This window comes from Mytilus galloprovincialis, chromosome 14 (assembly GCF_965363235.1).
Source record: "Mytilus galloprovincialis chromosome 14, xbMytGall1.hap1.1, whole genome shotgun sequence".
NCBI classification, from domain to species: Eukaryota; Metazoa; Mollusca; class Bivalvia; order Mytilida; family Mytilidae; genus Mytilus; species Mytilus galloprovincialis.
The window spans coordinates 68,073,575-68,100,658 of record NC_134851.1 but is presented as its reverse complement, the minus strand read 5'-3'; the positions used below and the strand labels follow the sequence as shown (position 1 = coordinate 68,100,658).

General features: G+C 31.8%; 1 protein-coding gene and 1 long non-coding RNA gene across 2 annotated transcripts; both read right to left on the bottom strand.

Annotated features, from left to right (window-relative positions):
- Nucleotides 1–1,511: 1,511 nt before the first annotated feature.
- On the bottom strand, nucleotides 1,512–15,827 carry LOC143058157 (uncharacterized). The gene is made up of 6 exons (XM_076231620.1): nucleotides 15,705–15,827; nucleotides 13,564–13,799; nucleotides 11,846–12,063; nucleotides 11,045–11,189; nucleotides 3,918–6,099; nucleotides 1,512–1,524 (listed from the first exon to the last, which is right to left on the bottom strand). The coding sequence occupies exons 2-6, from the start codon at nucleotides 13,778–13,780 to the stop codon at nucleotides 1,512–1,514; spliced, it is 2,775 nt and encodes a 924-aa protein (XP_076087735.1). The 5' UTR covers nucleotides 13,781–13,799; nucleotides 15,705–15,827.
- Nucleotides 15,828–20,328: 4,501 nt separating this feature from the next.
- LOC143058525 (uncharacterized) lies at nucleotides 20,329–26,053 on the bottom strand. The gene is made up of 5 exons (XR_012973103.1): nucleotides 25,940–26,053; nucleotides 24,509–24,591; nucleotides 22,155–22,237; nucleotides 21,180–21,273; nucleotides 20,329–20,689 (listed from the first exon to the last, which is right to left on the bottom strand). It is a non-coding gene; the product is annotated as an uncharacterized LOC143058525 (long non-coding RNA).
- Between the last annotated feature and the right edge of the window lie 1,031 nt (nucleotides 26,054–27,084).

Genomic DNA, 27,084 nt, shown 5'->3' with positions numbered 1-27,084 from the left:
TGTTTTGCAATAATTGATGTATTTTTGTCTTTTTTATTTTTGTTCGCTGTATTCGTTTGTTTTTACAATCACACAATGTTCGATGACCCTTTCTGGTATCTTTTTGATCATCCTTTAGTTGTTATTGAACAATACAATAAGTTATAACATCTATTTTTATTTTCAGAAATGTGTTAATAGAATAATTGATAATTTAATTTAATGTAACAAGTTAAAATATAAACAATTTGAAAGCACAATAATCACAGTTTTATTCCATCTTTACAGTCAATACTCATACATATTCATGACAATGGTCTTAATAAAATCCAAGTACATACATCAATGGAACAAAAAGACAGAAAAAACATTATTGCATCCTTAGAAGCATTGTACAAATGTTATACCTTAGTTTAGTTTGAACACATTTAAAATATGCATGATATTTTTTTAAATTTGCAGTAATATTTGGGCAAAATAAGGGCCTTATTGACCTAACACATTTGATAGTCTAAAGAATATTCAACCCATTGTAGTATATCACTCAAGTACATAGGTATCAATATTCGAATTTTCTAACATTGTCTTAAACATTTCATTTTGGACATTAACATGTCACTAATTTCTTTAAAATCAGTAGGGACCAATATATTATGTTGACACCATTTATAAATCTGATCTTTTGTGGCTTTCATACAATATGCTATTTGTTATTATTGAAGGCCATGCGGGGACTTATATAATTAATCAGATATTTGTTCTGAATTCTATGGGTATATGTATCGCTAACAGGCTTTTGACGTCTCCTTATTTTTTATTCTAGTAATTAACAGAAGTGCTGACTACTGGGCTGGTGATACCGTAAGTCATCGTTATACACTGCTGTACCAAATTCTTTGATCAACAATAAGCAAGCATTACAACAAAATCTGGCAGCTAAGGTAAAATGTATTTCCAATTAAATAATCTAGAAATTGTTCCGTCAAAAGTTTTAAAAAAGACACATTAAAAAAAAACACCACACAAACTAGATATATAAGACAGTATACAACTTTGTTTAAACAATATCAATACTTTCAGCTATATGCAAACACATATAACATGCATATCATAATCATGATAATGCTGAAACTTTGAAGAATTTGAATTTTCACTCTTTTCACACTTCCGTCTGTACAATGACAATGCAACATAAAATTGAAACAGCGATTACATTACAGGAATACATTTTTTTCTATTTTTTCTGTTGTTAACAAATTTTACAACATTAGTATGCCACATCTTTGAAGCAGTAAAGAAAGGGAATTCATTTTCTTTAATCACAGATGCCATGTTCAGAATTGTATTGAAGCAATATTTCTAGAATATCTGTATGTCCCAATTTAGATGCAAGAGATAAAGGAGATTCATTTGTATCAGTGCAAATATTTGGATCAGAATTGTGTTTTAATAATATTTTTACAATGTCGATATGGCCCTTCTTTGTAGCAACAAATAACGGTGATTCATTTCTAGCATTACAAATGGTATGGTCACAGTGATGTTCTAATAATAATTTAACAATCTCATTGAATGTCGTATCACATGTTTGTTCTATAGAAAAGTCATAAATCATAGTGTAATCCCAGTTTGAAGCGACGAATAAAGGCGACTCTTTTGAATCATTACAAATGTTAGCATCACAATTATGTTCTAACAATAATTTAACAATAACAGTGAGACCTCCCGTACATGCAATAAACAGTGGTGATTCTTTTCTATCATTACAGATGTTAGGGTCACATTTGTGTTCTAATAATAATTTCACAATATTAGTGAGACCCATCGCACATGCAATAAACAGTGGTGATTCATTTCTATCATAACAGATGTTTGGATCACAGTTGTGTTCTAATAATAATTTCACAATATTAGTGAGACCCATCGCACATGCAATAAACAGTGGTGATACATTTCTATTATAACAGATGTTTGGATCACAGTTGTGTTCTAATAATAATTTCACAATATTAGTGAGACCCATCTCACATGCAATAAACAGTGGTGATTCATTTCTATCATTACAGATGTTTGGATCACAGTTGTGTTCTAATAATAACCTAACAATTTTAGTATAACTTTGTTTGTCATGTCTATATGGCGAGAGCACAGATGGTCCGTCATAAAAATCATACACAAATCCTGACTTACAACACGTAGAAGCAATGAATAAAGGTGATTGTTTTCTATTATTACAAATATTAGGATCACATTTGTGTTCTAACAATAATTTTACAATATCAGCATGACCCTTCTCAGAAGCAATAAATAATGGTGATTCTTTTCTATCATTACAAATAGTAGGGTCACATTTGTGATCTAACAATAATTTCACAATACCAGCATAACCCTTCTTTGAAGCAATGAATAAAGGTGATTGTTTTCTATCATTACAAATACTAGGATCACATTTAAAATGTTTATGTTCTAACAATAATTTTACAATATCAGCATGACCCTTCTTAGAAGTAATAAATAAAGGTGATTGGTTTCTATCATTACAAATATTAGGATCACATTTATGTTCTAACAATAATTTTACAATATCAGCATGACCCTTCTCAGAAGCAATAAATACAGATGATTCTTTTATATCATTACAAATAGTAGGGTCACATTTGTTTTCTAACAATAGTGTAACAATATCAGCACGACCCTCTTTAGAGGCAATAAAAACAGGTGATTCTTTTCTATCATTACAAATATTCGGATCACATTCATGTTCTAACAATAATTTTACAATATCAGCATAACCCTCCATAGAAGCAATGAATAAAGGTGAATTATTTATTTCATTACAAATATTAGGATCACATTTGTTTTCTAACAACAGTGTTACAATATTAGCATAGCCCTTTTTAGAAGCAATAAATAAAGGTGATTCTTTTTCATCATTACAAATAGTAGGGTCACATGTGTGTTCTAACAATAGTGAAACAATATCAGCATAACCCTCTTTAGAAGCAATAAATATAGGCGATTCTTTTTTAATTTTACAAATATTAGGATCAGATTTGTGTTCTAACAATAGTTTCACAATCTCAGTTTTACCATACACTGAAGCTATGGATAAAGGTGATTCTTTTCTAAAATTACAAATATTAGGATCACATTTGTGTTTTAACAATAATTTCACAATATCTGTATGCATATTATTAGAAGCGATAAACAAAGCTGATTCATTTCTAGTGTTGCAAATATTAAGATCACATTTGCGTTCTAAGAACAATTTAACACTATTAGAATGGTCCGTCGTAGAATCAAGAAATACAGCCGATTTATTGTTGAGTTTTAACAAAAATTGTACAATATCAGTATGGTCGTTCTTAGATACAGGAAATAAAGGCGATACATTTGTATTCCTATCATTGCAGATATTAGGATCACTTTGAGGTTCCAATAATAATTTAACAATATCAATACGTCCGTTTGCAGAAGCAGCAAGTAAAGCTGATATTTTTAGAGAATTACAGATCATGCAAATGTTAGGATCACAACTATGTTGTAGCAATAATCTAACAATATCAATATGTCCATTTTTAGATGCAGCAAATACAGGTGATATATTAGTATCACTACATATCATGCAGGTGTTTGAATAACATTTATGTTCAAACAATAATCTTACTATATCAGGTCTTTCATCAGAAAATGCAGTGAATAAAGGCGACTCTTTTAAATAATTACATATGTTTGGGTCACAATTATGTTGTAACAATAATTTCACAATATCAGTGAGACCCCCCGTACATGCAATAAACAGTGGTGATTCATTTCTATCATTACAGATGTTTGAATCACAGTTGTATTCTAACAATAACCGAACAATTTCAGTATAATTTTTTTTGGTGTCATTACTATATTGCGAGATCACAGATAACCTATCGTAATAATTATACCCCAGTGAAGCAATAGATAAAGGTGATTCTTTTCTATCATTGCAAATATTAGGGTCACATTTGTGTTCTAACAATAATTTCACAATATCAGTGAGATTCCTTCCACATGCAATAAACAGTGGGGATTTATTTCTATCATTACAGATGTTTGGATCACAATTGTGTTCTAATAACAATTTCACAATATTAGTGAGACCCTTCTCACATGCAAAAGACAGTGGTGATTTGTTTCTCTCATTACAGATGTATGGATCACAATTGTGTTCTAATAATAATTTAACAATATTAGTATGATTTTTCCCAACTGCTTGAAATAACGGTGTTTCACCTTTCTCATTTGTTATGTTAGATTCTGCTTTATAATCTAACAATATTTTTATCATATCAATATCACCCTTACTAAATGCTACTTGAAGAGGTGTCATAAAAAAGCCCGGTCGACCAATATTAGGGTCAGCCCCATGATTTAATAGTAAAAAAGTTAAATTATGACTCCCCTGTCTGACGGTTGCATATAACGGTGTTCTACCAAATGAATCAAAAACATTACAATCGGCTTTATGCTCTAACAATAATTTTGCAATACTTCCGTTTTTCTGTTTTAAAGCTGTATGCAAAAGGGGTTGCCTTACAAAATAATTGATTGTGACATTTGTATCAGCATGATGAGCTAAAAGTAGTTTTACTAAATCAACATTACCGTTGTCTACAGCAACCTTCAGAGGAGTTTGACTGCCCTTTTCTAACCAACCCTTTATATTAGGATCAGCTTGATTTTCCAATAAAACTTTTGCAATGTCAATATTTCCTTTTACAGATGCAAAATATAAAGGTGTACCTTGCCAGTCCCTAACATTAACATCTACATGTTCTGTTAAAAGTATTGGTATCATATCCCAGTAACATTGACGGGTCATCGATAATAGCATATTTGACAATTCTACTTTTGAAACATTAAGGAAAACTTTCTTTATGTCGAGTGCATGCCGAAGATATTGAAACAACTTACTGCGGAAAGTCAAAAACTTGAACTGCCTATTAAGAAAGATGTCCTTAATAAAACCTTTTTCGTTTTGAATTTCTTTCAAAATTCGTGCAAAATAATGATCTTCCTCATTCTCAGGAACTGTTATCACAGTGTTTTCCTTTGCTAGGTTTTGTTTTTCATTTTGTATAGAATCTAATACAAATCTATCACGTATAACATCGTTATGGGCTACCTCAAGAACCAAGTCAAAGAAATGTTCCCCACAAAACAATAGAAAAATATCATATATCTTGTCATGAAGTATTCTGTAGGTCGATACTGTTTTCTTCACGTAAGACATCTCAAGCTTTTGTAATTCAGACTTGACGTCCTTTATAGAAAAACGCGCTTGAAGATAAAAATGGTCGGATATGGCTTCCAACAGTTCTGTCATCAAGTGTGATCTTGATAAACTGTTTTCATCTAAACTATTGTCGAAGGCTATAAACAGACTCATTGTAGCCAACGTTGTTTGGTTAGTCGCTTTTCTAAACAAGTCAAGATCACTTCTTATAACACTTATAGGATTAGCAAAGTAATTAAGAACACCAGTTAATTTCTGTTTTGAATAAAGGCAGCATAACAGAGGAAAGAAGCTAAATTTTTCAACTAACCCTACCTTATCTATTGCAATAACCTCATTCTCTGTTAGGTATGTAAGTGCTATTTGATTTCTTTCCTTGTGTGTTAGACTGTGATTTGACACAAGGTCGCACGTTGTTTCTGACAAGAGTGCTACACCTTTATATGAACGATCAAGATAAATGTGTTTTCTACACGAAATTAAGATTTTGATCTTGTGATCATCGATTATTTTCTTTATATCTGTGGACACCGTTTCCCAACGATTGACGAGTCCAACATCTATGACAGATTTCCCACAAACATCATCAATAACAAACACTTGTTTATATTTCGGTTCACAGTACTGAATAATGTCTTCTGGGTAGTGAACAGGGACAATGATGTAACCTTCCTGATTATGAAGCCGAAGGGCAACATGGTGAATTGCGGTGGATTTTCCACAACCCGAGGAACCAACTGCCACAACGACATTGTTGTCTTTTAGCAGCTCTTCAATGCGACTGATAGCTCTAGTTTTTACAACCTTATTGTCTTCCTCTCCCCACTCGAATATTAAATCTTCGTGAATTTCTACAATAAAAATAGAGTCAAGATTAAAATAAAAGTAAATCATCAATTAATTAATGTAAAACGTACAACTTTAACGGACAGCAGATGAGATAAAGTCTTAGTTTTACGATATAAGCTTTGTTAACAAATGTTACGAATCTCTGTTAATTTTTTCATGAATAAATCATTTTGACAGCATCTGGTATCATTAAATAATAGCTGGTCTTGACTTAAATCGATTCTATATTTGATTCAGTAACTGTAAAATGAATGAACATATTCTTTGAATGTATTTTTGTGTTGTATTTAAACTCATATACACTGCATATCTTTATTATTCCAATGTAACCTTAACCAGTTTGTTGCACTAGAAGAGAAATATTCTTAAGAAGTTTAGACAGAAATATTGAATACACTTGACATATACAAATAACGAGATAATGTATGTTTTCGAATGACACAACCAACTATCCATCAAGTTAAAGTCGAGTGGATTGAAGCAATTATTTGCAACCGTACGGCTTTAAACAACGAGAAAAAAACCATCCGTATGTCGGTTATAAAAGGCCTTAACATGAAAAATGTGAAAAAATTGAATTAGAAAACGGCCTCATTTTTCTCACAACGACAGGCAATGAACTATATGCTCCTGACATGAACAGACACTTACAGAATGTATCAGGTGTATGTGCGCTAAATGTCCACTAACCTCTGACAGTGGTGTAAAAACCCAACATTAAAAAAGACTATCATATTCAGACGAATAAGGCTTAACTTATCAGGTCAATACAAAGTAGAAACAAAACATCAAACATTAAACACAGACCGGTAATGCAGGGTATTTATCCAACCGCATCCGTAACAACAACACGGACACTTAGTACAGATCTGAGAGTACTCGCAGTTGTTGATAGCTAGTAGTTGATAACAAATATAAAAAGAAAAAGAAATAAGACTAGAATATCAATTTATATAAATCCAACATCTAATGGAGTACGTGTAAAGACGTCATTCAGTCAGAGAAAAATATGCCCTTGTGAAATACCAGAATAAATGATCGATGTAGTGTAATGGATATGTGTATTACAACACATTTATTATACTTTACTGACTTAGCTATCCCTTTTTCCAAAGTCCTTTATTTTTGTTTTCTGTTATCTTTATACTATGAGAATACATATACTATACATACATTGTATTTGCTATTTACTATCAATTCCAAGTTCACTATCCAAGGCGATACAGTAATAATAGAGAGTCTGTTCATAATATATCAGTGACAGCTACGGATAGTGAACATGACATTGATAGTAAATAGCAAATCCACTTCATTTATTAAATATGTATAATCATAGTATACAGAAAAACGCGAAAATAATTGTCTTGTCCCCCAAGTACTTATGAACCGTATGTGTTATCAGAAACAGTTGTAAACATCAGTCTTGTTTATGACTTAAAATGTCCGTTCAATGACGGAATCAATATTCGGACGTCTAAATTTTCGTTTTCTCCCAAAATAACCCAAATTGAATAATCATATGCGAGAATGACAAATACGAGTATGCATTGTTCCTATAGGACACAGACGCATGCTGATTAATATATTGTAGAAGGAAGAGACGCGATCTTTTCTCATTTAATAGTATAGATATGTATAATCATAGCATACAGAATCACGCAAAAAAAGTAAAGATGTAGTGTGATTGCAGATGAGACTAATCTCCACAAGAGACCAGATGACACATACATTAACCAACATAGTTCACTGCACGGCCGTCAATGATGAGCAAAGCTCATACCTCATAGTCAGCTATAAAAGGCCCCGAAATGACAATGTAAAATAATTCAAAGGAGGAAACTAACAGCCTAACTTATGTAAAAAAATTAGCGAAAAACAAATATGTAACGACATACACTGAATTGCCACCTCCTGACTTAGGACAGGACAATACATTCAGAACGTGGCGGGGTAATACATGTTAGCGGATTCGCAACCTTTCCCAAACCTGGGACAGTGGTATTACAGTACAACATTAGAACGAACAATAAAATATCAGCTAAAAAAGTCTCAATTAACTCATCAGATGTATACAAATAGAAATACATCTAACAAAAACACGTGGATGGGTACTTGAACACCTCAACAACAAACAGACGCGTAGTACAGATCAGAGAGAACTTGCACCTCCTGACAGTTAGTTCAGAGCCGATAAATAAAGGCAACAGTAGTATACCGCTGTTCAAACTCATAAATCCATGGACAAAAAACAAAATCGGGGTAACAAACTAGAACTGAGGGAAATGCACCAAACATAAGAGGTGAACAACGACACAACACTACAATGTAACACACACAGAAACGGACCAAGCATCAGACAAAATCCCGATAACAACATATACAAAAAATCATGCATCTAAGCAAAAATTAAAATTCATTTCTATATACAATCCTGATGAGGTATGATTTCCAATGAGACAACCTCTCCACACGAGACAAAATGACACAAAAATTAACACATATAGGTCAACGTATAGCCTTCAACAAGAGCAAAGCCAATACCAAATAGCTATAAAAGGCCCTGAATGACAAATTCAAATAATTCAAACAATGTTAAGCAAGTTAATTCGTCAACAACTTTTAGCGTTACAACAGTCCTTACTTGGCTTCAGAGGTTATGTTCGTGAAGCTATCGTAGGATAATGATGCTTTGTAAGATCATCTTTGTATTAAGTCGTGTTCCGGAAACGCTCTTAATAACTTTAACGGTACCAATTTTCCTGGTACAAGACATAAATAAAAAAGATTGTGAGTTGAACCTGGTTTTGTGGCATGCAAAACCTCCCGCTTTGGCAATGTTAGATATATCATTAAAATTACAACATTACATGACAGGACTACAATACATGTACACTGGAAAAAATATAGGACAGAGAAACATACAAAAATACAGTGACGCTCAGATGAAAAAGTTTGAGAGCCAAAACTTGTTCAAAGTTGAAGAGCATTGGGGACCAAAAATTCCAAAAAGTTATGTCTAATACGGCTAAGGGTTTTCTACCTGGGATGAGACTATCCTTTCCCTATTATTTAGAATAATTCATTCTTTTGCAAACAGCTAATTTTATAAATTGACTATATTATAGATATATATGATAAGACCAAAGTGTTGAACAAACACGGATACATAACATAAAACATCCCTAACCAGCACATAAAACAGATAGCCGAGTTAGCCGAAGCCATCAAAGCACAAAGTGACGTCACATTTGAATTTCTACAAAGAAATCCCCAAAATAAGATAGAATAATGATAAAATTTAAGATTAGATTTGTAAAACTGATTTAACATTTATTAATAACAATGAAAATTACAACACTAATTAATATTAAATTGTGGTAGTAATGAGAAAATTCATTGTTTTATCTAACTATAACGATGTGTTGTTGTTTCTCAACATTTTGTGGCACAAGGTTTAGGTTATTTTATTTATCTTTTTGATCATGGTTTATCAATAATCAATTATATATTTATTGATGAATTTTTATTTTGCTTACCTATCATGTAATTTTTTATTTCATTTTCGTTTTTCAAGTATTTAATTACATGTATATTATAATATTTTGTTTCTCCAATAATACTTTATGTCATAAGGTCAAATATAACATTAAAAAGTTCAAATAGGTTAAGCCAAGTCAGTCAGGATTCTACTTTGTCAAAATTATCTCCCCATTACACCAGTTCATTTTCACAATCATAGAAATGGAAGCCTTTGGAGGGATGTAGCGCTGCCAATTTTGCTCTTGAAAACCGATACATTTATCCACATAGCACCATTATGATCCTTCTATGTAAGTTTTTAAAATACCAATAAATCCACTAGCTAATGAACATCAGTTAATGTTTTTTTCTGCATTGATTCCACTTAAAACTATTGACTGATCAGTTGTCAGGTGGAATTTTTGAAAATTCTTTAACATTTAAAAAAATCTAATTAAATATTTCTTGGAAGGGTAGTCTAAAAATTTACAGTGGTTGAACATTTTTATAGTTATCACACACATATATTTTTTCGAAGATATGCATTTTTCATTATCCAACTTAAAACTGTCGTCAAGTATTTTTAGTAAAAAAAAATACCTATTCAAACACACCTACTCTGTTTTTGTGATTCATTAGATATTATAGGTATTTCACTAGACCCATATATTTCATCTTTTCGAAATATGATATTCTTTTATGTTATAAAGTAAAACTGTAGCTTTGATATATAAAAATGATAGAATCTGAAGCGAGATTATACATCAAAAACTCTTCCTTTGTACGTTTTAAAGACAAAATATACATCCCCAAACACGCCCTAACATAAAAAGGTGCACTCGATTTTATCTTTTCGATACAAATGTTACCAATTTTCTTGATTTTTTGTTCTTGAGTCACATAATGGAAGGGCAGACACGAAAATTACTGAACTAATAGATTGATATATTCTCCATCCTTGGTAATTTAAAAAAAATGGAGGTTATGCATTTTCTACAACCAACTTAATAGATACCCATGTCGTCGACTTGTTATCTAATTGTTCTGCATAACCATGATTATTATGTAATAGATAAACTGAAAACTTATGCAAATTGTGTTTTCAAAATAAAATACTTCGTAATTGAGAAGAAAAATTGTCGTTTTATTTGTTTCTGTTAACTTTTAAAATTTGTGTTACTATATATATATAGTAAGCATTACAGTAAGTATTTATCGCCTTCTCTAACAAAGAGCTTCGATTCTTTTGTAATATTTCAACTGGGTTTCCGCCTTAAGACCAATAACGTGACTTCTTAACAGACAGTCAATGTCGCTTTAAACACCCTAAGACAGGTTTTATTTATTAACTAAAAGAGGTAAACATAAATAACCAACCAAGTTGTAATACACTTCATTCTGACAACTGCCTGCCCAAAATGTGCTTACTTTGTAATGCCTTTGGAACAAAGGATGATGCTTTCTCTAAATTTCGTATTTCTAACAGTATTTCCTTTTCGTTGTTGTTCAGTGCCATATCCCTCACATCTTCACATATTTGTTTGAACTGTTCTCCACCAAGTCTAAGAATGGACTGAAGGAATAACATTTTTTTATATAATGTAATGACATTTTGAGGAAAACATTTTTATCGAAACAGCTTTAAAAAGATTAAGAACTGAAAACGGCAAAATGATCACTAAAATCACAGTGAGTGTGAAACTGGAACAAGTTCTTACTTATTGCCATTAAATCAATAAAGGTATTTGTAAACATGAAAGGAAATAGTAGTAAAATGATATATTGAGGCTGAAGTAAAACGTGGTTAAACTGGCTCTTGAACCGAAGATAAAAGAATTTTGCGAAATGTAAGCACATAATGTTTGAGCTACTAGAAGCATTAAGTATTTAATCGTTGTATTCATATGTGACACACAATTACAGTTACAAGTCCATTAGACAGTTGTCGTTGACATATCATGTTAAAACAGTATGATTAAAGATATAATTGTTTTTTGGTGACGATATTATATATCAAAGTTAAAGCTGATATGCAAGCATCGTTTTAAAAGAGGACAGAACCTCAATCATCAGGGGTCCAGTTAAGCTAAATAAGACTCCAACATATGTTTTATTTCTTTACATGTAAATCATCTTGGTTATGAACAGAGTTTTGAATTTTGCTCCTAGTTTCAACACTTTTATTCAGGTTTGCCTGTATTTGAAGATCTGTATAACACATTTAGTTACCTGACATATTTCGCTCCAATATATCTCAAAGTCTCTTTCTGTTAACCTACAACCGTCATCATGTGCAAACTTGTTTCGGTAGTATTTTAACCTTGACAAGTCTGCACCAGAACTGACATCTGTTGACTGTGGTACAATGTCTCCTATCTGTATCGGGGTTAGGTGTCGAATCAAACATATCATCAATGTCAGATCAAAGGTCGTTGAAGACACTGGGCCTGTTATAAGCAAACACTTATTGTGATCTAGCATTTGCATACATTCAAAAGCGATAAGAAAACTATGAAATAACTTCATTTTGAGACCGGCATGGTTTATTTGATTCGGACGTCAAACGATTTTGATTTGAGAATAAATGATGATTCTTATGTAGACGAAAAGCAAACTGATGTACCAGTTATAAGCATGGTATCTTTGAAGTTTTAATTGACTACAATTCATTCGCTAAGTTATAATTTCGTATGCATTTAACATAAAATTTTAGATATATAAAAAGATCATGATATTTCTAGGAACGATATTTATTTTCATCTATTTTTGTAATTTATCTTTTTGAATATTTTTTTTATCTTAAAAACAATATATCATTTTAAATGCATATCTTTTACTTCTCTGTAAACTTTGTACATGCATGGTTTTATGAGAATATTATCTATCTAGCTTATTTTTAACACGTGCATTTTTCTGTCTGTTACAGAATTTTCGGTTTGTTTTAGTGTTTCCTGGGAAACAGATAACTTTTTCATCGTTACCTGTTGGTGTTATAATGTATCACTATAACCATCTAAGAAAACATCTGAATATTGAATATTTTTAGAAGATGTACACATATTGAAAGAAAAAAAAATAAAATCAATATTTGAATACTGAACAGATAACGAACAAACATGTCATATATCGATTTCGAGAAAACAAACTAGGGTTATAAACTCAAATCGAGGGAAACAAATCAATTATAACTAGAAAACAACGAATCAATAGAACACTTGAGTGCAACATAAAAACAAACGACAATGTAACATACATGGAAATGAACTACTAAATAGCAACTGACATATTCCTAACATGGTAAAGGATGTTTAAGGGAAAATGATGGATCGAACCTTGTTTCACAGCTAGCCAAACCTCCGTATTTGATGGCAACGCTAAATATACTGCTAAAATAACAACATATTTACACGGCGGGATTACAGTACAAATAAAAGCAAGAACTTCCAAGACAGAAATACATAAATAAATAATATAATAGTACATTTCGACATGTCAACAACAGAATAACAACGAATAACTAAAATTAATTCAGGACAGTACATAAAACCAAAATAATTCTATTTAGATATACTGATAATAGCAAAAATAATAATAATAAAAAACCACGAAATCCTTTAATCCATTTTTGATAGAATATATAGGATTATATATATATACAAAAAATACAACCCTATTTTCTTCCCAAGGTGAGTTCATCAGAAAACGTTCAAAATGTGTTCAATCTTCTTTGTCTATTTTGATCGGGATGGTACTAATTGTATTGTGACAGATACGTTCTTCGACATATGATAGAAGCTGAAATACTTGCAATTCTAAATAGGAATACCAACGCAGATTAAGTTTTCTAACGACGCCTTAGCAGAGTTAGTGAACGGGTATCGCCAAATAACCGATTGATGCCGTCGAGCTTGACATACAATTCACTGTAGGGTTAACTCCTAATTTACCTGAAATTGGAAACAATAAATCCCACTGAACCTGGTGAATGATCCTCTTTCTTTTTAATGGTTCTAAGACTCGCCACTTGTCTTGCTTTAAAGCTGCCTCTAGTCCATTTGTTGGATGAAACTCTTTGTCAAATGTAACTCTTACCGCAGAAGGAGCGACTTTGTACAACAGACTGATGATCCGCCAATAATCCATTTCTTCTTTTGATTCCGCCATTGCCGTTCTTGTGTAATGTCTAGTTTAAGAAAAAATACATATGGAACTTATAAATTCTCCATTTCATAATGAAATATGTGATATGATAATTTAAAATTATTATTTCATGACTTCAATGCAGATAAAAATTCGTGACATTCTTCAGATACTAACTGTAGATTTATGCATAACTCGTCATTGATACAAATTTAGAATGAATAGATATGGTATAGTTGAAAATAAACTATCTATTGAGGAACCATTCGTCACATTCCGGCCTCAAACAATAAGTAAAACTCATGCCGTATAATAAGAGTAAAAAGGCCTGACATGACGAAATGGTAAACAATTGTAACGAAAATTCAAACCGCTTGACTAAATGAATATTATTATACAAAATTCTAGACGAAAGAAGTTAACGTGAAATCCTAAACATATTTAAAATTACATTTACTCAACTTGCTATCAAATTTAAGAGTCTAGCACTTTTCTGTACATTATGTTTAAGCACGCTGCATAAATATCGAACGTTTCCTTCTTCTAAACATCGGGGTAAATCTGGAATATATTAATTGATAACCTCCCGCGTTGTTAAAGTGTGTGCGCAGAAAGAATTGATGTTCCACTGTATCAAGAACTGTGCTGTAGCACTACTGTCCCAGGTGAAGGGCATGGTTGAGCGCTCATAAACATGTTTAATCCTGCCACATGCTTTATGTGCCTGTTCAAAGTCAGAAGTCTACAATTCAGTGGTTGTTTTTGTATCATATTCTTTTTTCGTAAATAATTTTGTTATAAATTATGATGTTTATTTTCTTAATTGAACTGTTTTATATTTTGCTTGTCGGGACCTTTTATCCCCGAATTTACGATATGGGTTTTTTATGGGTAAAATACTGTACATCTTGCTTTTAATTGCTTATATCCACTAAATTTGAAATTGGCAGAAAATTGTCAATTTGGCAAACATACCTTATCTCCTTATTTTATACTTTTTTTCACCCTTGGCTGTTGTTTGTCAAATGAGCAAACTTTTTGCAATAATTTGACTACATTTTGAAATAATATCTAGTTGGAGTCAATGTTATGCGTTGTATATGACTTTGAATCTAAATGCAAAATTGCTATAACTTGTTGCTAAAATACAGCTATGCTACCTTATGGGGTCTTTTGAAAGAAATTAACAACAAAACTGTAAAAAAAACGAAACAAGCAAACAAAATAAAAAAATGATACCATCAGCCAACAGAAATTGGAACATTAACTTTATAACAACGTCAAGCATGCTAATTCTTCTTTCCATTTTAAACTGAAATCTATATCTTTCACTCGTCACGATCTGAAAGCAAGCTGTTACGAGTTAATCAAATTTCATTGTTTAAGCTGTGCCCAGTGCCTAAAATCAGATGATGCTGTTGCAAGTTGGCCTACAGTTTTATTATTGGCGTATTTAATTATAATTCTGGTACCTTTCATAACTATTATCAAATGGTATAGTCATGCTGTATAGTACCATTGCGGAGTTCTATCTATTTTGTTTATTTTTGTCCTCTATATATCATTAATGTGGCAGTGACATAATTTGAGGAATACATTTTGATATCTATCAGAATGTGATACTTTTTAGGGGACAACTTGACAATATATTGTCTGCATTATATTACCTAGCAATCAGCTTAGGACACTTTCTTTGTATATTTGTTTTGTCTGAAATAAATTCAAACAAGTATTAATATTTTGTTATAGTTTTAAAACGAATTTATTCGACCCATATAAAACATGGGACTGAAAGTCTTCATATATTTTTGTAGTTATTTTGTGTAGCTGAATACATGAGTCTATCTGTATTATCGAATGAAGGCTTACGTAATATGCTTAAAAAATGTCGGCTGATAGCAAAATCAATTGATGATTCGAGACACAATTAAATATAAATATTACTTACGACAGGCTACACTGTTTACTTTTATATAGTGATAATCCTAAAAAACATAGTCTTTATCACATTATAGCAAATATATACTGTCTTTTCATTATACAAACTAAAAACCTGAATGTAAGTGTTAACCAGGTAAACCAGTTGATATTTCATACGAGACGTTTCACGATTTAAATCTTTAAAAACATATTCAGAGTGTGTTTTAAACAAATATGTACGTTACTATTGATTTCAGCACAAGGTTAAATGTCTACGATTAGAAAAATAGTGAATATTTTAACAGTCTAAATAAAGATATATACGGTTGTTTATACAGTCATACAGTGATACACTTTACGAAATAACGAATTTAAGCCAGACATGTATTTCTTGTCGAGATTGATACTAAATGACACACTTAGATATGATGCGAATAATAAAGATATTATTAACATTTGTTGTTCGAACATGTGACCTATTTATTGAAATATGAATCTTGATTTTTATATTTTAACTACATGTTGCTTGAAAATATTTGTTAGTAATTCAGTTTACATCGACATGTAAGTACTTTTCTACCTCTAAAAAAGATTGTCTTTTAGCTGTATTTGAACCAAAGTATCAATTTTAGTGAGGACAAGCACGTACATGCAACATTTTATCAAATATAATCAATATTTAAGCGACAACAACTATCTAATGGACGAAATGAGTTCTTTCAGACTGCGTTTTGCATTTGTTATTATATGAAACCTGACAATAGTCAATATTCTATCTCACTTTCTGTTTTTAATACCTTCTTTGCTGTCATGATACACACCTCTAAAAAATGTACAGACTGCATGAACTGATGTAAGGAGATTTCGTTATCGCAAAAACAAGACCAGGATAGTTATATTTCAGAACATTTTCAGAGCAATGCATGGATTCATGATCTGCATTTTAATCAGATAGGGTTGATGTATTCTAATCGTTGAAAAACTAAAGTAACTATGTCACGCATACACATTTTTTAAGTATTGGAAACGTTAAACATGTATATGACAAACATTAGTGTCTCCTTGAATGCATCAAATATTACAAGAAGCCAAATAGTATTAAAACGTTTGCGTCAACGGAGTCAGTATTTATCTATTTGACATTCTATTATTACAAATATGTATTCATATCAAAAGTGACATCAGAAGCATGCCGAAATAATCATAAACATGGATATAAATAGAAAGCAAATTCGTGAAATTTTAGAATATATCAAAATCGATTATCTGTATGAGAATGAGTTTTTGTAGATCGAATCAGCAATCTTAATGTCATTGTTTAACTTCCTATGTTGATATTTTTTTAATTTGATAACTAAATACGCCTAGTTCAGCTAATGGGTTCAATAAATGTTAACAGGAATACAGGTTGAACAAGGTCGACATGTTCACTTTCAAGTTAACAATTAATTTGCGATACTCCGTTGCTTGTCTGACAAAACTGAACCATACTGACTGATAAATGAGAATGTTTTTTTTTCAACTTAATTATTTATTGGAAAAAGTGTTTTTTTCTATTTCCCATAACTAATGCCCATTTAAACCAAAATTTCGTATGTTGGATTGACTGGAAACGAGGAAGGGCATGCCCTAAATAACCATCAATTTTATAATATAAAATGATCTAGCATATTCTTAATCCATACGTGGTAACAAACAGTTTTGTATTTTTCAGATGAAAATCCTTGGGCCAAAGAGGGATAACTCTAAATCAGTACGATTTTTTCTACCAGCGTCAATCGTAGACCTTTCTGTCTGTCTCATATCTTTTTTATGAAAGAATGTTATGATGAATTAATTTATAAAATTGATTAACTTGGTACTTGAGGCTTTGTTGGAAAGAGCACATCAAAGGCGTTATAAACATGTTACATTTCATTACACTGACTTTGTCAAAACATCTAATTGGTGTGTATGTTAGCGGCAATAATTGAAATTAGGCATCACGCTTAAATCCTAGGCAATAAGTTAACGCCTAGGCATTAAGTTATTGTCTGAAATTTTCAGGCGTTAAGCTTATTTCCTGAAATTTGATGATGATTCTTCATCCTATTGCCGAACAACATTTTAGGCAACAAGTAAACTCTTGAATTTATGCTTAATTGGTGATTTATTCTTGATATAAATTCGTTTCCTAATTATATTTCTAATATTACATGTATGAATATACATTCATTTGACAGATCTTCAAATTCAGTATACTTAATTTATTTAAAAGTAATTTCAGCAGTTAAAACAGAAATAGCTCAAACCTTTTTCATGTGTTGTGGTATTACAAAATATTAAAAAGATTTAAAAAAAGTGATTGTATGCAATTAAAAAAGGGAAAAGATTCCATAGAGTAATTATAATATTAATTCGAGAATCCTTGGTTTGAACTGAGTCTGGTCAAAAGTAAACAAAATTAAGATAGTATTTTTTGCTCACACCATTTTCCAATTTTTGTATTGGATAAGTAAATTTTCTTTGTTAACAGTTCCACAACTTGTGATAACAAAATGATTTTAAGGATGTTCGCTACTCTGTTAAAAAATAACAAGCTTTTTAAAAGATTATAATGAATTGATAGTATATTAATAAAGAAACTCAAAAAGTAGAAAAAATGGAGGGTCCGTGTGTTCATTTTTGATATATAAGCCATTGAAAATTTGGCGGGAAATAATTCTCTCTAGATTTTTCATATATTTAACATTGGCACCATATTTGTTTCAAAAACTATGAAAAAATAACAAGAATTATATAAAATTTTGAAATATGGCTTTTTAAACTTTATGTAATAAAATTATGAAAAGAAAAGTAGGGGTTAGTGGGCAAAATTTTATAATGACAATACATGGATAAAACCAGAGGATTCTGAAAATCTAGCAAAAAATCAAAAAATGAGGAGCCAACATTCTTAACACAAATTTCCATCAATTTTTCATATTTTCATTGATTATTAGATTTTGTTTTGTGTTGATTTGATGGGTTAAGCACTTTTCAACAGATTTTGTTAGTGTATTCCTTTGCTGATGGTACCACAATCTCAATTACCGGATGGTTAATGTCTAACCCCGCCACAATCGGAATATACCTGTCCCTATTCAGGTCATATAGTTTAGTGGTTTTCGGTTGTTCGTGTCCATTATATGTATAATTTAAGGATTGTTTTGTTTGAAGTAATGCGTTTTTCTCAGTGTTGTTTTCATTTCGATGCATTTTGAAGCCGTCTTTATGCAGTATGTGTTTCGCCTTATTGAAGGTAATACGATTGTCTATAATTATCAAGGGTAACTGGCTTATAACTAGATACGTCAGACGGGATTTTCTTCTTCACAAGACTCATCAGTTCAGCTCAGATCAAACAAAGTAAGAAAGCCAAACAAGTAGAATGTTAAAGAGCATTGGGGACATACAATTGCAAAAAGTTGTACCAATAAAATGTATTCTAATATATATCTGAGATAAGAAAATCATTAGTATTTCGAATAATTTATACTTTTGCAAACAGAAAATTTAAAACAATTACCACATAACATGTATGATTGATGTTCGTGTAAACACCGAAATGCCGACTACTGAGTTGGTGATATCATCGTGGATGAAACGTCTTCCAGCAGTGGCATCAACCCAGCAGTGTTAATAATTGTCAAAGGTACCAGGTTTAAATTATGATTCGCAAGACGCGCGTTTCGTCTGCATAAAACTCATTAGTGACGCTCAGGATAACAAAAGAATTACAAAGCCAAACAAGTAAAAAATTGATAGCATTGAGGACCTGCAATTCCAAAAAGTTGTACCAAATACGGCTACGGTAATCTATGCCTGGGTTAAGAAAGTCTAAGTATTTCGAATAATTCATACTTTTGCAAACAATACATTGTAAATAATTACATTATAATTGCAGAAAACTGGGCTGGTGATATCCGCGAGGACGGACGATATATATATATATTTTTTTTTACATTATCTTCATTTGAACCTTAGGGGATAGTTGTCTTATAGACAATGCTACCGTATCTCCTTTTGTTATGGAAAAAACTGACAAGAAATAAATCAAATATCAAAACACTTAAAAGCAAAAAATATGTTAGAGTATTTTATATTGTAACATATGTAAGGAAGAGATCATTAATTACTAGATACTTGTTTATGAGGCAAATAATCTTCCGAGAGACACAGTATGTCATTTAAGTATCCTCTATCAAATACATATTAAATCAATATCATTTCATGTACATACCACTGACAACAAAGGAAAGCAATCGGTATTGACGATAATATAAAAGTAAATATTACTCTTACTTGCAACACATAAGTTGTCGTTTCTAAATGGATCATTTATGGATATCCATTTTAATATATTTTTCTGACACTTTTTGGGACTGAAAACAAGTAAGTGGCAATCTACCTAAGAATCAGTCAGTGGTAAAAACATGACGAAGAAAAACCCGCTCAAATTTACATTTTGTCAAGTGAAAAAGATGTTTATGTCGGCAGTTTTTCTCCTACCTTTCATATCTAAATACTTCTGATTCGTACAAGGAATGGCACACAATATTCAAAAGGTATGCCATTATGTAAAATGCAAGTTCCCGGTAATTTTATATTGAGGTAAATGAATTTCAAAGACCTTAGAGTGATATGTTATAATCTGTAAGTAACACTATTTTCAAACAATCAAGGAATGGTTACAAATATATCGCTCTAAAATGTTCTATAAATAAGAATATAAGCTTTTTATTCAAATATATCTCTGGCAAATGTAACCACCAAGCACGCCTCCATTTTCGCACCAGACGGCATGGAACGTGTATCTTCTAGTAGCATAGAAAAACATACAGTCTTGTGGTGCACTTAGTGTTCCATTTGGTTCCCCGTCGCCAAATGCAAAATAGGTCATCTTGATCGCGTCTCCGTTTTTCTTAATCCATCTCCAATCACCCCCAGGCGTATATCTGTTGATGTTACGCCCTCCAACATAATAGTGTATACCTTAAAAGTAATAGTACATTGTACATATGTAACCTATCTTAAACTTAGCTAGCCGGTTTGATTTTGATGAAATCTGAGCATGGTCACTTTTATACTGTTTATATGAATTTCAAATAGTTCCCGTTTGACGGATTAATGTGTGTTCAGACATTTTACAAGTAGTAAACAAATGTGTTTTGAGTTAAACTTGTGTTGTAAATCAAAGCTACTGGACATGTAAAGATTGGTTCAATGCATTAATATTTGTAACGAGTCCTTTCTGTATATTCATGTACTGCATTATTTACGGCTTTTTTAATCAGTAACCGGTCTAGCCGTCAATGACACATAAAAAACTCAGACGATGAAGTTTGTGTTTCTCATTTTAAGTTTTCTATGCCTTATGTTTTGTGATTTTGTCTATTGTTTGGTCGTCTTTAGAATTGTGTGCCATTGTTTTGTCAGTTTTTCTCGCGTAATTTGGCCGAATTATCAACATTATAATGATTACCTGAATTCATTGTTAAGAGTGCGAACTGCATCAACTTGGCCTCATTTATTGTTTCAAATGTCGCCAGGTAGAGACCACGTTGTTAACATTTTGCCTTCAAAAGATGAAATAAATAAGCATGTTTAAAGTAAAACCAGGTTCAATCCACCATTTTCTACATTTAAAAATGCCTGTACGAAGTCAGAAATATGACAATTGTTGTTCATTAGTTTAATATTTTTTTATATTTGATTAGGGACTTTACGATTGAATTTTGCTCGGCGTTCAGTATTTTTGTGATTTTCGGTTTGACCTATTCAAGGTTAGTTACTGACAAATAGATATAGAAAATCGATGTGCCATGTGAAACAACAAAATGGTTGTTAAAAAGAGACTGAATATACTAAAGAAACATTCAAACTCATAATTCGAAATAGTCTGACAACGCCCTTCTAAAATAAAACATAAAAAAGGTAGAAAAAAACACAACATAGAAAACTAAATACTGAGCAACAAAAACCCTACCAAAAACCGGTGGTGATTTTATGTGTTCCGGAAAGGTAAGCCGATTTTGCTTCACATGTGGCACCGGAAGTGTTCAGAAAAGAAGATTCTGGACGAGATTTGGAAAAGACTGTGAAATACAGGTAAGCTGTTATATTAAAAATATCGATTAAACTTAATGTACGACTTTCAGCAGATTCGCATTTTATTCCGTTTTAAATAAGCCGTTTTTGACCCAACTTTTTGGAATTTTGGGTCCTCAATTCTCTTCAACTTTATATTTGTTTGGCTTTTTGATTATTTTGATCTGAGCGTCACTGATGAGTCTTATGTAGACGAAACGCGGGTCTGAGGTATCAAATCTATAAGCCTGGTACCTTGATAACTATTGAGTCATTTTTTGTTTAAAAATCTATCTAAAGCACGCATATTTGTTAAATACCGTACTTTGACCATTGAAGGTCGATTATTTTTCTTGATAAAATAACTTACAATAGCAGTATCAGCGGAGACAGTATCGTTTACTATAAGATAACATCCTTCACCTATTCGACGATACGGGAAACCACATGGATCTAATAATATAATAGTGATACAATTAATTAATTGTAAATGCAAAAATCAATACATTCGGGGAAACAAATTGCGATAAAACTAGATACGTTCTATGAATGCAGTAAGGAGGGAGGCTAGACGTCGCTATCGGAAGAATATTCTGCTTTGTAACTAACATGTTTTCAATTTAAAATATATTTCAGATATTAGTGTTTTCGTCTAATGCATACTTGGTTATCGCATGTTGGGGTTTGGGCGTTCCTAGATAAGGTAAATCATTGACAGCGCATCGGACGCAAGACGAGTACAAGGTGTTATTTTCATCCAAACTCAATAAAGCACAGAATGTAGAAAATACGTTGGATTTCGACAGAGTGAAGATATATTACGTAATTGTAGACTACGATAAACTGTTATCAAAATGAATTAATAGTTGTATCGAAAATACCGGATTTCATACAATACTCCGACTGATTTGGAAAAACAAATTACACCTGTAAACTTAGAAATGCTATTATTATCATCATTTGTATATTTTGGTGTAAGAGAAATTACTAGAATCATTAGACAGACCTTTCCATTTAATTATCTTTCCCCCAACAAAATAGACAAATGAATAGATTGCGACGGAAACACCAATGCCCGTTTGTTTTTGTCGCCGGAAATTAGGAGATATCTCTTCTGTTTAAAGCACAACAAAATGTCAGTATTCACCTCAGAAGCTAACAAAACCTTTAAATAGACTTATTAAGAAGGGTTATAGTTACAATACTGTTGTCAGGTCATTAAAGATTGCATATTTTGGCGTTAATATTGATTCACTCATAGGGTCTTTGCATCGGAACTAAACACATTTATTTAAAAACCAGTTGTTGGCATGACACGGATTATGTTCTTCTCATACATGTTATGATTGTATGCTACTAAACACCTCACGGGAAGGATTGTGCCTGATATTCATATGATGAGGACATTATCTTTCAATCAGTTTAATTGAAGTCTGGAGCTAGCATGTCAGTTAACTGCAAGTTGTCTGATGTTATTTATGTATTATTGTCATTTTATTCATTTTCTTTGGTTACATCTTCTGACATCAGACTCGGACTTCTCTTGAACTGAATTTGAATGTGCGTATTGTTATGCGTTTACGTATGTGCATTGGCTAGAGGTATAGAGGGAGGGTTGAGATATCATAAACATGTTTAACCCCGACGCATTTTTGTGCCTGTCCCAAGTCAGGAGCCATCGACCTTTGTTAGTCTTGTATTATTTTTAATTTTAGTTTCTTGTGTACAATTTGGAGTTTAGTATGGCGTTCATTATCACTGAACAAGTATATGTATTTGTTAAGGGGCCAGCTGAAGGACGCCTCCGGGTGTGCGAATTTCTCGCTGTATAGAAGACATGTTGGTGACCTTCTGCTGTTGTCTGCTTTATGGTTGGGTTGTTGTTTCTTTGACACATTCCCCATTTCCATTCTCAATTTTATATCATAAGCTTAGTCTTCTTAAAACTTCGCTACGCGTCGCTAGGTAAAATCAATTCGAGACAATAAAATCTACGTTTTACGAAAACTAAGATTAAAATACAATACAGTTATCGCATAATTTCCGGCCATAAAAAATTCTTGGATAACAACTCAATCTTTTTAAGTACATTTATATAGTTCAAAACATGGTTTATTTAAACAGATTCAAACATAGCTCCCGGTGTCACCCCGAGACCGCTATATCATCCGTAGACGTAAGTTTGAATGTGTCAAATACATGTTGTAAACAGACATTAGAAATACCAGATGTAGCCTGCGCGGCATACACTGTAACTGGTTATTTGAACGATAGGCCCTGATATGGCTTATCAGCCTGATTGCATACTAATTGCTAGTTTACTTCCGCTCATTTCACATATACAAAACTATCATATTAATGCGTAGTATATGATTAATACTTTAAATAAATATAAGGCAATGACGTCACGTAACAATGCAGCAACATCTCACGGTTATGTCTATTTGCACTAATTTTTCAAAGGAATTCCAACCCAAAACCAATCGCAATGTTCTCATTACGTTAAATTTTTTTTACTTACTTTTTCATTTCAGTTTATCCTCTAAAAGAAAAGGCATATTCTGGAGAAAAAATTGCAGAAAACCAAAATAGCGGCATATTGTGTTAAAGATACTGACTTCATCAGCTAGAATATCAGCTTGACCTTGCGGGCTCGCTATTACTACATGAAAAAGTCAGTACAAAAAACAAAAAATGTAATTAGTATATGTGTGTTCTCTTTACCTGTAGGTGCACCTTTGACTGTTACAAGAAACGACGCGAAAAATACAATAAATATCATTGCAGTTCTGTTCCAGTTATTTCCCCTGAAAAATAAAAATTAAATGTGTAATTGCCTCGTTAATATGTCTTGGAATACAAATAAGACAGCATCATCTGGAAACAAACACATATAATAATTGAAAAAAATTAATTTGAAACAAAACACGCGTTAATATTAGGAAACAAATGCAACAGTATTATAATATCATCGAAAAAATAAATGTGTAAAAAACATGGAAAAAAAAAATTAAAAATATATAAACTTAGAGGTCAAGCTGCAATGCAAATGTAAAATTAAGAAACGTCAAAAAATTATCGTTCCTGAAGCTGCTGGTAAAAATGATTGTCGACCTAAATTGTAAGTACACAATATTTTAAAAAGGGTTATTCCCTCTCATGCGCAATTTATTTTACAAAGAAGGTCAGACAAACAGGATACCAAAGACATCCTATGACATAATGTACTTCGTGCTTTAAATTGTATAGTAGTTTTCATTTATTGCGTATAAATACAAAATCGGTCAAAACGTATAATTAACCGTTTCATGTAGATGTGTGAATGCGCTTGCATACGTGTTTGATGTTTAAGATTATTCTATTGTTACCTGTTTCGCAAAACAAAAGTATTTTTTGTATCTAAATTGATATATATCGATGTATCACTGTCGACGTGCCCGAGCTCATTATGTTTGAAGATCATGCAAATCTTTTTGAAGTTGATTTGTCTATAAAAAAATATTTGCGGGTTATGAAATCTGTTACCTACCATCTATTTTTATTAACACCAGTAACTGGTATCAATCGTATTGAACGAAGCCACAGATGCATGGAATAATGCTCTTTAATTTCTTCTTTATTTGACCCTTTAACATGCTTTGATTTGAGAGTCACTGATTAGTCTTTTGTAAACGAAACGTGCCTCTGGCGCAAATATAAAATGGTAATTCTGGTATATAAAAAAAGTAAAATCACAAAAATACTGAACTTAGAGGAAAATCAATTCGGAAAGTCCATAATCACATGGCAAAATCAAATAACAAAACACATCAAAAACGAATGAACAATAACTGTCATATTCCTGACTTGGTACAGGCATTTTAAAATGTAGAACATGGTGGATTAAACCTGGTTTTATAGCGCTAACCCTCTCACTTTGATGACAGTCTCATAAAATTCCGTTATATTCATAATGATGAGTTAACTAAACAGACAAAATAAATAAAATAGTCAAAATATTGGAACAGCAGTCATCATCGTGTAACAATATGAGTAATATGACTTTATTTTCACTACATAAGGAGAACAACACAGACATATAAAACTATCCTAACTCAGTTTTAATTAGATATAAACGAATCATAATTATATTGATTGAAAGTCGTACAAACATACTGTGTTGCATGTTCCAGATGAATATTACAGCATACATGAAATTTTGATCATTTTCAATTCCTTCTCTTAAAATCTATGATTTACCGATGAGTCATTTTCGATAAGATAAAACGTGTGTCTGGCGTACAATATTATAAGCTGTGTATCATTTCCTGTTTTTTTAATAGGATAGACGGTCATCAACAAGATGAAAATAACATTAACTTAATATTCATATCGTCGGTAAATCATAGATTTTAAGAGAAGGAATTGAGGACCCGAAATTCCAAAAAGTTCGTCAAATTACAAACCTAGTTTTTGGAGGGGTTCGGGTTGTTTGTTCTTTAGTTTTCTATGTTGTGTCATGTGTACTATTGTTTGTCTGTTTTTCCTTTTCATATTTAGCCATGGCGTTTTTCGTTTTATTTTATTTATGAGTTTGACTGTCCCTCTTGTGTCTTTTGTCCCTCTTTTATAAACCTTGAACAATATCAACTTCTTTTAGAAATTTACCTGTGACGTCCCTTTTGTAGCTTTGACCCAGTATTATGAAAAAAAAGTAAAATCACAAAAATACTGAATAGAGGAAAATCTAATCAAAAAGTCCATAATCAAAAGACAGTTCTTTGTTTTGTTGTGCTGTTTAGGCTGCTGTCTCCTGTTGTTTCACGTGTCATTTTTTATTTGTGGTTAGCATATCGAAATGTACTATTGTATTGTTTTTTGTGTATTGATCTGACATGAATGCTCTTCCATTTACTTGTACAGTTTTCTAGTCATATAATGGTGTCATTGTTGAGTTATATTTAACGTTGCTATACAAGTGCAAGGTTTAGGTTAGCCAAAAAACTAGGTTCAATCAACCAGTATTGTCTTAAAATGTCGCGTACCAAATCAGGAAAATGACAGTTTTTATCTTATAGTTCGTTTCTGTGTGTGTTGCATTGTAGTTTTTTTTTTTTTTTCACTTCTGGTTTGTTTTTTTTTTTTTGTTTCGTTGCTTTGGTCTGAAAGATGATGTGTTTCCCCCGAATATAGTGTTTAATCCAGATTTGTCTTTGTCTCAAACGATTTATGACTTTCGAACAGCAGTATACTACTGTTGCCTTTATTGGGCCATCAATGCTCTTCAACTACGTACTTTATTTTGGACTTTTTCAATTTGT

What these genes read in the sequence shown, in the direction of transcription:
- LOC143058157 (XM_076231620.1), bottom strand. Translation starts at nt 13,780, where the DNA reads ATGGCGGAATCAAAAGAAGAAATGGATTATTGGCGGATCATCAGTCTG. An exon ending in TTTATTGTTTCCAATTTCAG is followed by an intron (nt 12,064 to 13,563) that starts GTAAATTAGGAG and finishes TGCTTATAACAG; the next exon opens with GCCCAGTGTCTTCAACGACC. An exon ending in TGTTCCAAAGGCATTACAAA is followed by an intron (nt 6,100 to 11,044) that starts GTAAGCACATTT and finishes TTTTTATTGTAG; the next exon opens with AAATTCACGAAGATTTAATA.